The 16,116-nt window shown below is 41.6% G+C and overlaps 1 protein-coding gene and 1 long non-coding RNA gene across 2 annotated transcripts; one reads left to right on the plus strand and one right to left on the minus strand.

Moving 5' to 3' along the window:
• Positions 1–973: 973 nt before the first annotated feature.
• On the minus strand, positions 974–15,883 carry lamb3 (laminin subunit beta 3). Its single transcript, XM_039682138.2, has 23 exons — positions 15,706–15,883; positions 15,569–15,616; positions 14,037–14,191; positions 12,422–12,536; positions 11,408–11,481; positions 11,039–11,230; positions 10,701–10,764; positions 9,644–9,813; positions 9,445–9,565; positions 9,093–9,281; positions 8,870–9,022; positions 8,536–8,729; positions 8,355–8,451; positions 6,464–6,836; positions 6,222–6,382; positions 5,710–5,921; positions 5,440–5,643; positions 4,866–5,010; positions 4,541–4,748; positions 2,718–2,859; positions 2,458–2,634; positions 2,064–2,217; positions 974–1,308 (listed from the first exon to the last, which is right to left on the minus strand). The coding sequence occupies exons 2-23, from the start codon at positions 15,597–15,599 to the stop codon at positions 1,169–1,171; spliced, it is 3,471 nt and encodes a 1,156-aa protein (XP_039538072.2). The 5' UTR covers positions 15,600–15,616; positions 15,706–15,883; the 3' UTR covers positions 974–1,168.
• On the plus strand, positions 3,708–5,005 carry LOC148995684 (uncharacterized). Its single transcript, XR_016169329.1, has 3 exons — positions 3,708–3,800; positions 4,520–4,754; positions 4,915–5,005. It is a non-coding gene; the product is annotated as an uncharacterized LOC148995684 (long non-coding RNA).
• Positions 15,884–16,116: the final 233 nt, after the last annotated feature.

The raw sequence follows: 16,116 nt of genomic DNA on the forward strand, positions 1-16,116 counted from the left end.
CACGCGGAACCAGATCTACCGTACGACAGGGAACTCGCGGAACCAGATCTACCGTACGACGGGGAACTCGCGGAACCAGATCTACCATACGATATGGAACTCGCGGAACCAGATCTACCATACGACGGGGAACACGCGGAACCAGATCTACCATACGATAGGGAACACGCGGAACCAGATCTACCGTACGATAGGGAACTCGCGGAACCAGATCTACCGTACGATAGGGAACTCGCGGAACCAGATCTACCATACGACGGGGAACACGCGGAACCAGATCTACCATACGATAGGGAACACGCGGAACCAGATCTACCGTACGATAGGGAACTCGCGGAACCAGATCTACCATACGACGGGGAACACGCGGAACCAGATCTACCGTACGACGGGGAACTCGCGGAACCAGATCTACCGTACGATAGGGAACTCGCGGAACCAGATCTACCATACGACGGGGAACTCGCGGAACCAGATCTACCGTACGACAGGGAACTCGCGGAACCATATCTACTGTACGACGGGGAACTCGCGGAACCAGATCTACCGTACGACGGGGAACTCGCGGAACCAGATCTACCGTACGACGGGGAACTCGCGGAACCAGATCTACCATACGACGGGGAACTCGCGGAACCAGATCTATCGTACGACGGGGAACTCGCGGAACCAGATCTACCATACGACGGGGAACTCGCGGAACCAGATCTACCATACGACGGGGAACTCGCGGAACCAGATCTACCGTACGACGGGGAACTCGCGGAACCATATCTACTGTACGACGGGGAACTCGCGGAACCAGATCTACCATACGACGGGGAACTCGCGGAACCAGATCTACCGTACGACGGGGAACTCGCGGAACCAGATCTACCATACGACGGGGAACTCGCGGAACCAGATCTATCGTACGACGGGGAACTCGCGGAACCAGATCTACCATACGACAGGGAACACACGGAACCAGAAAAATTGTTCATAGCTTTATTCATCAAAACATACTCATGTTAGTAAGCACTATTTAGTATGCTAGTTGTCCACTGTAGACATTGCAGCTCACAAAACCTTTATGGAGACACTGTGTTACTGATGTGTGTTAGTTGTGTGTCATTATTAGTGTTACTGTTGTGTGTGTCATCAGTGTTGTGTGAGTGTGTGTGTGTCATCAGCCCTGGCACATGTTCAGGCTGGTGACTTTATAGCGGATATCGTCACGGAGTTTCTCCACCTGAGCGTCCAGACCGGTCAACCGCGAGCCGTTCTCCTCCATCTCTGTCGCTCGCTGCCGTATGGACGCCTCTTTATCTGAGAGACAAACGCGAGCGGTCATCATGGGTAATGTGTGTACATGACATCATGGGATAGATGTTTTGATTTTAGTATACAAAAAGTAACAAAAACAGTTCATTCAACTGACTCTGATTCAGTGGATCGATTCGCCCTAACTTATTCAAACAGTCAGTGAATCGACTCATTTGATTCATATATTTGATTGAATAAATTCAGTCGACTCACTGATTCAATCAAATACACTCATTGATTCAAATGAACTGATTCTGTTGATAAAATGAGTCTATTTACTGATTCAGAACTCTGATTCAATTATTTGTTTGCATCATCACTCTAAAATGTCAACAAATGTCTTGCAATCATCACAAACCACATGAGCTATAATGTGTGCATGATATTAAGCGATGGATGTTTTGATTTTATTATAAACTGCATTTAAAATTTAACCTTTAGTACCAAAAACAGTGTTTGAGTTGATTTCATTCAACTGACTCTGATTCAGTGGATCGATTCCTCCTAAAGTATTCCACCAGTCAGTGAATCGACTCATTTGATTCACAGATTTGAATTAATAAAAATCAAATCGATTCACCAAGTCAATTGAATACACTAATTGATTCAAATGAACCGAGTCAGTGATTCAAATGAGTATTTACTGATTCCGAGCTCTGATTCAATGATTTGTTCACATCATCTCTCTAAAATGTATCGCAATCGCTCACAAACCACACAATCGGTAATGGCATTATGGGATGTTTTGTGGGCGTTACCTATCAGAGCCTTCATGATGTCAGAGGTGTCCGTCATCAGAGACTCCGCCTCTTCCTGTAGCTTTAGTAAACGAGCACCATCTTCCCCAGCCTGAGTGTTTTCAGCCGCGGCTCGTTTCATCCGCTCGAACTCGTCTTTTAAAGCCTCCAGGGCCTACACACACACACACACACACACACACACACGCATGCCTTTACTAACTAAACCATTACGAACTATGACTAGTGAGTGTAATTTTTAGTTAACTGTGATTTTGTAATGTACATTTCAGAAATACATTCTCCACTGATAACAGTAAACTGTAATTTGGACTCGTGCACTTTCTGTAAAGCTATTTGTGAAAAGTGAAAAGCGCTACACAAATGAACGTGAACTGTTGTGTGTGTTCAGTACCTGTGCGGCCCGGTCGGCCTCGTCTTCAGCTGAGTTAGCCTGATCTTGAGCTTCGTTCGCCAGCGCTGTCCCTGTCGCCGCATCGTTCCTCAGCGTGTCCACCAGGGGGCGAATCTCATCCATCAGCCCTGAAATACCCACAATCCCCTGCTCAGCGGGAACCAGCAGGTCCTCTATCTGAGAGAGAGAGATGAAAAATCCAGGTTAATTTGACTTCTGAGGTCGTGTCCGTTGTTTCCGCACACGTGACTCGAACTGACCCGCTCTACGTCTTTCTTAACGTCGTCGGCGATGTCGACGCTCTGCCGGATTTTGTCCTCTAGGTCATCGAAAATGTTCTCATTTTCATTCATCGTTTTCAGAAGACTCTCGCCGTCCTGCTGGATGCCAAACGCTGCGTCTCTGCAGAAATAACCAGTCAAGAACATCAGCCAAATACAAATATATCTGTAAGCAAGAAGGTCCTCGAGGCTGTGCGGTGCGGTGAATAAGTCACGAGGAGTTGTTAGGCACGACACGAAGCAGAGTGACTATTATTCGCGATACAGCGTTAGGCTTGAGTAGTCTAGCAATCGAGTAGTTTATTGCTTTTATAAAACAGTTACCACACAATACAAATATTGAAGCCAAAAAAACATGTATCAATGTAACTTTCATTGTTCAAGTTAAATCACTAAAAGCCTTCCTTCCGCTGGAAAAATAGTCCCTGACCGTGAACAGCAGCAGAAGTTACGTTACATTATTACGCCGTTAGATGGTCGGAAAACACTGTCTTTATGAGTGAGTCCGTCAGCAGAGAAGACTTTTACATTGAAACGACTAAAGCAAAACGCAACTGACAAATGACTAGCGTGTCACGGCACGGGAAAAACCCTTAAAGGAGTAGTTCACCTCAAAATGAAAGTTTCCTGTTAATTTACTGATGTCAGGTACTTGGTTTAAAAAAAATAAACATTTATATACTTTTTTTTTTTACCACAATAGTTGGTCTTGTGTGTGTGTGTGTGTGTGTGTGTGTACCGTAGGGCTGTCAACTTTAGTCGTTTAGGCCGTCTTGGTCGACTGACATTCTAATTGGTCGACCAGTCGCATTTTTTTTTATTTATTTTTTTACCAATAGAAATTCATTTTCAATGATTTACTCCTTGATATTTATTCCTTTATAAAGCAGTTATTTATTACTGTATTCTAAATATAATTAGCCTATGCTTTATCCCCAACTTTAAATGATTTAATTTAGGCTATTTTTAGTAACTGCGCCACAGTTTAGCGCACACACATAGCTCGGGAACCGCGCCTGTGGCCGGCTGCGCTGCTGCTCGCGCTCTGTAAGGGATATACCGGTAGGTAGTTTTGCTGTATTCATTCAGTTCACGCTACTTGTTTAGTCGACAAAATGTCCAAGAAGTCCAAATCTTTTGTCTGGCTAGATTTTTGTGGAGGTAGGCGACCGCGATCGCGTTGCTCCATTATGAGCGGGCACATCGCGCGCCTACATTTGAAATCGAATTTGAGCGCGCAAAAGACGTGAGCAGCCCTTTTAACGGCTTTATCATGCTGACTCAGATTGTGTTTTCTAAATATGTTTACGTTTTTATTTGTACACTTGACGCATTTGAAAATGGCCTAATGTAACAAAACGAAAATAAACCTATATGCCTTCTTACAACACAGCCTATTTCAGATTGGGCTATTTTGTTTTTTGTGTGTTGTTTTAAAACGCCTAGATTGCTAGATTGGCTGGTCAAAAGTAGTAAATAAGAATACAGCCTGTAAACGAGAGCTTTTGTTAAGATTTTTCATTATGTGGCAGATAGCAGTTATATTTTTTGTAGCGTTTGGTGTAATCAGGTGCGCGATTGTGACTGTCACCATAGACCTATAGCCTACAGAGCTCCTCACTTTTTGCAGTAAAAAAAATCACTTAATTTTCAAAGAATTTCATTATTATTATAGTTTTATTTATTTTTGATGTTTTTTCGTTGTTTTTTTAATAAATGCTCTATGACTGTTGTCTAAAAAATGTTCAATCAAAACATCGTTTTTTTTTCTTTTTTCTAAGGATTTCTTTGGTTGACTGTACCGTGTGTCGCGGGCGGCGTCCAGCAGGCGTCTGGCGTTCTCCAGCTGCGGGCCGCTAGTCGTCAGGACGCTGCTGCTGTCGGGCACTGAGACCATCAGATCCTGCAGATCCTTCAGCTTCTGCTTCAGCTGATCCAGACTCATAGGCAGCCGGGCCTCCAGAACCGCCTCACACACTCGCTGGACCTGCTCCGGGTCTGAGTGAGGCTCTGCGGGTGACGACACAGCGCTTTACAACACACTACACACTACAGCGCTTTACAACAGCTTGTCAAAATAAAATGAAAGCAATGACGTGTGTGTGTGTGTGTGAGTGTGTTACTGACCTGACAGGAAGTCCCTCAGTGTGTTGATGAAGTCTTTGGTGTCTTTCAGGTCTCCGTCCACGTCGGCTCGCACCTGCTTGATCTGATCGGCCAGCTTGTCAGTGGACAGTCGCACCCTATTGGCCGAATCTTCAGCTTCCTGTATCTGTGTTTTCAGAGAGTCAGCGTCAACGTGAGTCAATGTAACTATCCTTATGAGTCTTTCCAGCTGGTCATCATCTTTATATTTCACAATTTCATTTTTATTTCTCATAATTGTGACTTTTTCATATTTTTTTAATGAATGCAAAATGTTGTTATTTTTATATGAAATGTTTATAATTAAATATTTGTTTATTTACTGACAATTAATACAAATATTTATTAATAATTTATTTTTTATTAAATATTTACAAGTGCAATCTTTATGTTTCCCAATATTAATTTTATTTAACATAATTTTTGGCTTGTTTGACATTTAATAGCAAATTTAATTTTCACTCGTTAACATTATTGGTGAACGTTCATTTCTTTATAATATTTTTTGTTGTTGTATGTAATAGGTATGAATAAGATACAGTAAGATTGGTGGTACCTGCTCCGCTGCTTGAGTGATCTTGTCGTTGAGATCCTGCAGTTTGGCCTTGACCTCGTCGGTGTCCTGAAAGGCCTTGTTGGCATTGGGCAGTGCTCCTGTGCATGCGTCCTCCGCTCCACAAGGGGGCGCTCCGTCCGGAGGACACAGGTCGCCTGCGCAGCGCTCCGGAGTGCAGGGCTCCACGCGATCACTGCCACAAACCTATAAAACACACCTTTACAGACCCGTTCCTCTATAAGTAGCTCTGCCCGTCAGCGATGATCTCACCTTGGTGGCGGCGGGAGTCAGATTGGGTCGCGTCTCCAGGTCCGTCTTCAGGTTCTGCAGGTCTTTGGTGTTTCCGGGCTGCAGGGCGTCCAGGCCACTCAGGGCGTTTTCTCGCACGCCCTCGGTCTTCTTCAGGGCGTCTATGGTGGCGTCGGCTCGCTTGACGGCGTCGGTCGAATTATCATACGACTTCTGAATGGCGTAGAAGTCACCTGAGAGTGAAACAGTTTCCGTTATTCGATAGGGTTGGGAATCGAATACTTGAGGTCAGGAATCAGATACTTGTTATAAAATTTAAATATCGATTTCTCTGTGAGCGTTTCAATACTTTCTGTCCTCGTGTGTATTGGACCCGCAGCTCTTAAAGTGACAGCGCTCATATTCCTGAGTTTTTTGTTTTACCTTACTGGAATCGAAATTAGGAATTGATATAATTCAAACGATACCCAAAGTTAAATTAGCGATCATGCTACAGACTGATCAATCAAGAATCATGCGCTACTGATACGCACTGGCGTTGGTGGTTCCGGTGGTGCTGGTGAAGGTGTCTCTGCGGCTGAAGTACTGGAGACTCAGAGACGACAGGAGCGACTGCAGCTCGTCAAGCTCTCGCTCCAGCTCTCGGCCCCGAGGCGCAGACGGCAGATCCACTCTCAAGCCCTCCATCTGAGACCTGGAGGAGCAGAGCGTTAGCTGATGTGTGTGTGTGTGTGATGGGTAGGTTTAGGGGTAGGGTTAGTGTGTGTGTGTGTACCGGAGCGTGTTGAGTCTCTGCAGGGCTTTGGTCAGGGCGCGGCTGGACTGCGGGGGGACAGACACGGACTCCTGGATCAGAGCGAGTGTGTCCTGGAGCGTCTGGATCCTGCGGCTCGAGTCGCTAGACGTCGGTCGTCCACCAGAGGACAGCAGGGAGTTGGAGAGACGCTCCAGACCGAGCGTGAGCTCCTGCAGGTCGGTGTTCATGCTGAAGAAGCAGGACGGGCACGCCGGGCATTCTGGGAAACTGGCGCAATAGCCGCGGGCGCAGACGTCACAGCGAGGGCCGGTAATGCCTGATTTACAACGGCACAAGCCTGTGCGTTTATCGCAGCCGCCCGGCTCTGTGCCTGAAAACTCGCAGTCACACGCTGACACACACACCAGAAGGACACTTTCAGTATTACATTGTATTAAACACAACATTCATTAAATATTGAATATATATAATATAAGATAAATGTAAATTTTATAAGATATAAGAATATATAATATGTCGTGTAAATGAGAATTAAATACTACATATAAACAAAATAATTGAAATGTAACTTTTTTGTTAGTTATTTAGCCAACTAACAAACTGACAAACTTACTAAGAACTAACTTGTTAACTAACTTACTAATTAACAAACTTACAAATAAACATACTAACTAACAACTAACTTACTAACTAATTTACAAAACTAACAAACTTGCTAATAAACTCACAAACTAACTAACCTATTAACAAACTTACTAACTAACACTTACTAACAAACTTACAAATATACTAACAAACTTACTAAGAAACTTACAAATATACTAACAAACTTACAAATATACTAACAAACTTACTAACTAACAAACTTATTAACAAACCTACTAACAAACTGACAAACAAACTTACTAACAACTAATTTACAAAACTAACAAACTTACTAACAACAAACTTGCTAATAAACTCACAAACTTATTAACTAACCTACTAACAAACTTACTAACTAACAAACTTACAAATATACTAACAAACTTACTAACAAACCTACTAACTAACAAACTTACGAACAAACTTACAAATATACTAACAAACTTACTAACAAACTTACAAATATACTAACAAACTTACTAACAACAAACTTGCTAATAAACTCACAAACTTACTAACTAACCTACTAACAAACTTATAAATATACTAACAAACTTACTAACCAACCTACTAACTAACAAACTTACAAACAAACTTACAAATATACTAACAAACTTACTAACAAACTTACAAATATACTAACAAACTTACTAACAACAAACTTGCTAATAAACTCACAAACTTACTAACTAACCTACTAACAAACTTATAAATATACTAACAAACTTACTAACCAACCTACTAACTAACAAACTTACAAACAAACTTACAAATATACTAACAAACTTACTAACAAACTTACAAATATAACTCATTTTTAAACTAACAAACTTAATAGCAACCAACTAACTTATTGACAAAAAACGTATTACCTAACAAACTACTTCCTGACTAACTTTACTAACTTCCTGACTAACAAGCTTACAAACTAGCAACTAACTCGCTAACTAACTTTCTGCCTTACAATCTAACTAATTACTAACCAAATCTACTAACTAACTAACAAACTTACTGACTAAAAAACTTACTAACAAACTTACTAATTAAAAGCTACTAACTTACTAACGAACTTACAAACGTACTAACAAACTTACTAACTAACAATATAACTAACTTACTAACTAACATACTAACAAACTTACTAACTTACAATATTATTAAGTTACTAACTTACAAACTAACTAACTAACTAACTAACTAACAATATGGTGAGCTGTTGATGTGTAAAAAATGAATCAACGTTGTGTCGGCAGGAAACACTCACGTCTGCAGCCAATCAGTGGATCTCCATACGTGTTGTCAGGGCAACCGCTGCAAGTCCGGCCCCCGATGCCAGGACGACACACACACTGACCCGTGCGCTAAACCACGAGGAAACACACGTAAGAACCTCCTGTGCGTGTGTGTGTGTGTATGTGTGTGTGTGATGTGTGTGATGTGTGTACCTGGTCACAGGTGGCGCTGCGGGCGTTGTTGCGGTCACAGTCACATGGCTGACAACCGTTGGGCGACGACGGGTTCCAGTAACCAGCAGCACAACGGTCACACGCTAAACCCTCAGTGTTAGCGCGACACACACACTGACCCGTCAGCTGGTTACACGCACCGCTGACCGACCCAACAGAACTGCAGGAGCACTCTGAACACACACACACAGTTTGTTAAACAAATTCAACCTAAAGACTTTTAATTAATCTGACGCAATCCATATTTAATATAATTTCCTATTTATTGCCAATTTAATATTTATGAATTATGGGTGTGTTGAATGAGACTCACTGGAGCAGCCGCGAGGGTTGTTGGCGTCGAGGTTGTAGTGTCCGTCTTTACAGCGGTCGCAGCGATCGCCCTCCACGTTAGCTTTACACACACACACTCCTGTCGCGTCACACTGACCCCCGTTCTCGGAGCCCGCGGGGTCACACAGACAACCTGAGGACACACCTGCATCAGCATCATCATCCTCGTGTGTGTGTGTGTGTGTGTGTGTGTGTATCCTCACGCAGGCAGGCGTCGGGGCTCCTCATGTCACTCAGAGGGTTCGGGTAGTAGTTTTGCTGGCAGCGTTCACAGTTGGGTCCCGTTGTGTGATGAGAACATCCGTCACACACTCCCCCAGAGCGCCGGCCCGTCTCCTCGTAACGCCGCGGGTCGAAGTGACAGCGATCAGAGTGATTATTACAGTCACAACCTGCACACACACACACATGCTGACACACTCCGGCTGTTGTACAGCACATCTCCAAAGCTTTATATAAAATAACACACTAGCCATAACACTTCTGCCATTTCTTTGCTGATTTTAGCCGTGAGATCTAATGTTTTGGTTTTTATTCGTCGTGACGCAGACGTACGTTTGCAGGTGTGTGTGTTTCCGCTCTCCGCGGGTCTCCAGGGAAGGTCGTTGTAGAAGTCGTCACACCGCTCGCAGTTCACACCAGCCGTGTTGTGCTGACAGTCACACACACCTCCAACCTGCAGAACGCAAACACACACACATGAGCTGACGAGCTTTACAGTGTGTGTGTGTGTGTGTGTGTGTGTTTGTGTGACCTGTGTGTTGGTCTGGCTTCTGCATCTGTCTGTGTGTCCGTGGCAGAAACAGGATCCCATGACCTTCATCTCCCGCAGGGCGTAGAACTGACTCAGGCCTCGGCCCGGCAAACTGGGAACCGGACCCAACCGGGTCAGATTGACCCGCAGACCCGTGAAGCCCGACGCCACTGAGGGACAAACCAGCCGTCAATCATCACAGTTCATGATCACACCAGCTGTCAATCATCACAGTTCATGATCACACCAGCTGTCAATCATCACAGTTCATGATCACACCAGCTGTCAATCATCACAGTTCATGACCACACCAGCTGTCAATCATCACAGTTCATGACCACACCAGCTGTCAATCATCACAGTTCATGACCACACCAGCCGTCAATCATCACAGTTCATGACCACACCAGCCGTCAATCATCACAGTTCATGACCACACCAGCCGTCAATCATCACAGTTCATGACCACACCAGCTGTCAATCATCACAGTTCATTATCACACCAGCTGTCAATCATCACAGTTCATGATCACACCAGCTGTCAATCATCACAGTTCATGACCACACCAGCTGTCAATCATCACAGTTCATGACCACACCAGCTGTCAATCATCACAGTTCATGACCACACCAGCCGTCAATCATCACAGTTCATGACCACACCAGCCGTCAATCATCACAGTTCATGACCACACCAGCCGTCAATCATCACAGTTCATGACCACACCAGCTGTCAATCATCACAGTTCATGACCACACCAGCTGTCAATCTTCACAGTTCATGATCACACCAGCTGTCAATCAACACAGTTCATGACCACACCAGCCGTCAATCATCACAGTTCATGACCACACCAGCCGTCAATCATCACAGTTCATGACCACACCAGCTGTCAATCATCACAGTTCATGACCACACCAGCTGTCAATCTTCACAGTTCATGATCACACCAGCTGTCAATCAACACAGTTCATGATCACACCAGCTGTCAATCATCACAGTTCATGAGCTGTCAATCATCACATCTGGGAGTTTTAATCAGTCAAAACATCTCACCTTCAATTTTGTATTCGTTCGGTAGATCGATGTTTGAGAACTGATGGAGAGGATAAAAGTGAACCTGAGGAGAAGAGAATTGTCGACATATGGAAGCCCGTTTTTGTCATAATTTTGACATATATCATAAGTTCAACTTTTTGTTATAATGAAACTTTTTATGTCTTAATACGACTTTGTATGTCATAATTATCATAAGTGAATGTCAAAATGTATACGTTTTGTCTTAATATATCATGATTTTGACTTTTCAGTTCATAATTATACATAAGTATCTCATAAATTCAACTTTTAGTGTCTTATCATGCTGGTTTTCTTGTTGTGACTGAAGCTCGTACCTTCTGGTCCCTGTAGGGCTGGTCTGCGGTGGAGGGCAGTGTGTAGCAGTAGGTGTCCTGCAGGCGTCCCGGGAGCGACGTGCTCACCTGAGGGAAGGTGGAGGGGCAGTCGGTGGCCATGTACAGGACCGGCTCCCAGGAGCCGCCGTAGTCCCTGGTCCTCTCGATGACCAACGCGTCAGGCCTCGGGCCCTGCAGACCAGAACACCCGTAAGAAAACACTCTTTCACATCACAGAAAGACTGGCTACGTTTACATGCAACCATATAATCTGTTAGTAATGGGATTGACGGGTCAAGCGCACTGAAAACGCCTTAATCGACCCGATTGAGCTCCATACGAAGAGTTGTGTATGTAAACACAGCATACCTTAAACGATAGTAGGACCGTTTCCAGGTGATAAATCCCATTTAAATCCAGCTGTAGCGTCACCGGACTCACATCTGGAATCAAAACACACACTCACATTAACACTATAAACACACACACACACACACACAAACTCACATTAACACCGGAAAACCTGTCAATGATGGAATCACGAACATGCTTGTCCTGGCATATATCCATCAAATTGTATTGTGTAATCTATGAATTACGAACAAATGTGACGTGTTTAATTAAAAGTGTGTACTGAATATGTTTAGGTAACAATAGGTAGTCTAAATAGGAAAGAAAGTACATTTGTTCGGCATTAACTGAACAAATATAATTATAAAACCTCATTTAAATAATTTGTTTAAATATTACTTTTGCTGTTATTATATTAAAAAAGAGCAAATAAAAATGTACAGCATAGAGCACATAATTAGGAGTGAAATGCAACAATTATTAATAAATAATAATAATAATATTATACTATTAACTATTATTTTTTTATTATTAGGACTTTGATGAGTACATTTATGATGAATGTGATGAATGTGACTTTACAGCCATTTATTCGTTTCACGTAACATAAAGTAGATTTGCTGTGCTCGCGATAAACCTCTGTTATTTTAAATGTATTTAAAACACAAGTTCTGTGGTGTAATAATAAATCAATATGTTTCGTCGACACTGATCGTAACAGTGTTTCCCGCGCTCTGCTGCTGTTGTCATGGTTACTTTCCTCAGGACAGATCGTCCGTTGGCATCGTAAAAAAATAGAGGTTAAAATATGCGCTGACCGAATGTAATTTGTCGTTTTAGTAAAACATGAAATATTCATTAAATACACTTAAAACTATGGCTACTTCTCGTTAGTCCTTTAAATACATGTATTTTAGCCGAACTCGAACATATCGAATACCTGACATACATTAAGTGATACTGACGTAAACAAAATGGTTGACAGAATATTGGTGTGTGTTTTCGTCAGCGATGTGGTTTTTGATGTCGTACCTTTCTTGGACTGCCACCATCGGTTGGGTCCGGCGCTGGACATCACGTTCTGGATCGTGTGAGCGTTATAGGCCGCGGGGTTCCGCGAGTCACACGGACAACACTTCATCTTCCACTGGGACACAGACGGTGTGTTTGTTTACATTGAGACATTGAGTTGGACTCTGTGTGGCTATATCTTATTTTATCTCATTTAAGTTAGCAATTTCTCCACATAAGAAAAAAAGTTTAGTTTCATCTTAATTATGATATAAAAAGTCATTAATATTATGACAAAAAAGTGAAATTGTGATTGTACTAAATACAAATTTGAATTTTATGTCATAGAAAGTCGAAATGATGACAAAAATTGCATACTGGGTTATAATTTTGACTTTTATAGTTACTGCGTCATTTTGATCTTTTATGTATTAATTACCACTTAAAAAAAAAAAAAAACTTTCTGTCAAAATTATGACTTTTTAGTCAAGATTTTGGGTAACAATTGCGACTTTTTAATCTCATAATTCTGAAGTTATAATTTCAATTATAATTTCAATTTCAATTTGACTTTTTTTAAGTAATTAATTTTATTAATTTTTAAACCATAATTTCGTAATTTTTTATCTCACAATTATGACTTAGTATCTTATAATTTTGACTTTTATGTCATTATAATGTCATTCGAAGTCAAAATGTGAAATTATGACAAGGGAATTCATAGATCTAAACAAAAATCTTTCTCTGTCTTAAGTCAAAATTTCACATTTTTGTCATAATTATGATTTTGTTTGGCAAATGGGCTTCCATACATTTTAGTATCAACGTTGTCTCAGATGTTTCTCCTCAAATAAACACACGCACAAATGAGTTAGTAGTCATAAAGTAAGGTTATAGAGCTAAAATGTGTTTAATTATCATTGACATGTAACATATGATGAGCGTCGCCTCAGGCTGGGGAATCTGAGTTTGTTTATTATTACGTCTCATCATGTCCTAATGAGAACAGAATGTCTGTGTGATTTCATTTTACAAACCATCAGCAATAACATGAATTAACACGTTCAACTCAAAATGAATCAGCCTAAAAAACTGCTGCTAGCGTACCATAATAACCAGACATGAAATGTCACGAAAACCCTCGAGTTATTTCACCCTAAAGTCATACAAACCATTTATGTTATTTTCATAAAGATAGTGAAGACAAATATTTTTGTGTTATGATATTATTTTCATGACAATTTAACACGTTTACCCCTTACGTTCTCATTACTGTAATGTAAAATAAATATTAAATCACACACACATTTATTTATATATGTATATATACGCACACACACACACATATATATATATATTTATATTTCTGCTAATTTATATACAAATTAGTGACAATTTGGAATCATGATAATAACTGTATTGGGAATTTAAGAGGGAAATATGTTTAAATGTTATGAAGATGTTGTTGAAATTATGACTTTCTATGTCATAATTATTACTTTTAAGTGAGAATTTTTTTTTTTTATATATAATTCCGATGTTTTAATTTCATAATTATGACGTTATAATTTCAACTTGGTAATTATTTTCATTTTGACTTTTTGTGTCATCATTTTCTTAAAGAACAGCGCCTCACCTGTCCGTGTGGTGCGCAGACGACCTCTGACCCCATCAGACCGCATGTGGAGGAGGCGCGCAGGTTCTGCTCTCGGCCCAGGAGCAGGTCGCCCATCGGCGGGTAACAAGCGCCTCGAGCACAGTCCTGCTGTGCCACACACAGCGCAGACAGGGCTGGAGACCAGAACACAACACTTTACTACGGTAAAATCACGGTAAAATTACTGTAACACTCACCAGCCAGAGCTGGAGACCAGAACACAACACTTTACTACGGTAAAATTACTGTAACACTCACCAGACAGAGCTGGAGACCAGAACACAACACTTTACTACGGTAAAATCACGGTAAAATTACTGTAACACTCACCAGACATAGCTGAAGACCAGAACACAACACTTTACTACAGTAAAATCACGGTAAAATTACTGTAACACTCACCAGACAGAGCTGGAGACCAGAACACAACACTTTACTACGGTAAAATCACGGTAAAATTACTGTAACACTCACCAGACATAGCTGGAGACCAGAACACAACACTTTACTATGCTAAAATCACGGTAAAATTACTGTAACACTAACCAGACAGAGCTGGAGACCAGAACACAACACTTTACTATGCTAAAATCACGGTAAAATTACTGTAACACTCACCAGCCAGAGCTGGAGACCAGAACACAACACTTTACTATGCTAAAATCACGGTAAAATTACTGTAACACTCACCAGACAGAGCTGGAGACCAGAACACAACACTTAACTACGGTAAAATCACGGTAAAATTACTGTAACACTCACCAGACATAGCTGGAGACCAGAACACAACACTTTACTACGCTAAAATTACTGTAACACTCACCAGACAGAGCTGGAGACCAGAACACAACACTTAACTACGGTAAAATCACGGTAAAATTACTGTAACACTCACCAGACAGAGCTGGAGACCAGAACACAACACTTAACTACGGTAAAATCACGGTAAAATTACTGTAACACTCACCAGACAGAGCTGGAGACCAGAACACAACACTTTACTACGGTAAAACTCACCAGACTAAGCTGGAGACCAAAACATGACACTTAACCACGGTAAAATTACTGTAACACTCACCAGACAGAGCTGGAGACCAGAAAACAACAGTTTACTACGGTAAAATCACGGTAAAATTCACCAGACAGAGCTGGAGACCAGAACACAACACTTTACTACGGTAAAACTCACCAGACTAAGCTGGAGACCAAAACATGACACTTAACCACGGTAAAATTACTGTAACACTCACCAGACAGAGCTGGAGACCAGAAAACAACAGTTTACTACGGTAAAATCACGGTAAAATTCACCAGACAGAGCTGGAGACCAGAACACAACACGTTACTACGGTAAAATCACGCAGAACTCACGTGCCATTGTACTGAATTATTAGCATAACATTTACATAACATATGAAGAATATCATTATCTTTAAAAAAAAAAAACCCCATGATGTTCATAATATGATATATGACCAAAACCTTCATGATTAAAAGCTTGACCAACAAACCTGCTAAAGAAAGAAAAATCCACGTCTTCATCCGGACAGTATCTCGATCTAAACGGATAAAACACAACTTTCTTTAAAGCACAACTGAAGCACACTCAAGCCAGGGTTAATTAACCATGTTAAAGCGAAGAACTCACCGGTGTGTGTGTGTGTGTGTTTGTGTGAAAGCTGTAGTTCTGTGTGTGTGAAGTGTTCAAATGCAGTGTGTGCCGTGTGTGTTTGGCTTTTATTTCAGGAGCCGCTCACCTGTGTGTGTGTGTGTGTGTGTGTGTGTGTGTTATACCCTTCCTCACAGCGTCACACCCTTCATAACATGAATAAACACGCGCACACACACACTCACATCCTCAAAGTAACAGAGATGGAATTTAATCGTGATTCATTATTATGATACAGACTGATGAACACTATATTCAGTGTGTGTGTTTATGTGTGTTTTAAAACTTTCCGCCTGCGGGCACTGATTTCAGCTCTGTGTGTGTGTGTACTATGGTCGTTCAGGTAACTAACCAGCAGTTTTATGTCAGTTTCAGAGACTCTGAATGTTG

This window comes from Pimephales promelas, chromosome 2 (assembly GCF_988280905.1).
Source record: "Pimephales promelas chromosome 2, fPimPro1.hap1.1, whole genome shotgun sequence".
Taxonomy (NCBI): domain Eukaryota; kingdom Metazoa; phylum Chordata; class Actinopteri; order Cypriniformes; family Leuciscidae; genus Pimephales; species Pimephales promelas.

What these genes read in the sequence shown, in the direction of transcription:
- lamb3 (XM_039682138.2), bottom strand. Translation starts at nt 15,599, where the DNA reads ATGAAGACGTGGATTTTTCTTTCTTTAGCAG. An exon ending in CAGAGACTCAACACGCTCCG is followed by an intron (nt 6,383 to 6,463) that starts GTACACACACAC and finishes CTGCTCCTCCAG; the next exon opens with GTCTCAGATGGAGGGCTTGA. An exon ending in GACGCCGCCCGCGACACACG is followed by an intron (nt 2,860 to 4,540) that starts GTACAGTCAACC and finishes TTATTTCTGCAG; the next exon opens with AGACGCAGCGTTTGGCATCC.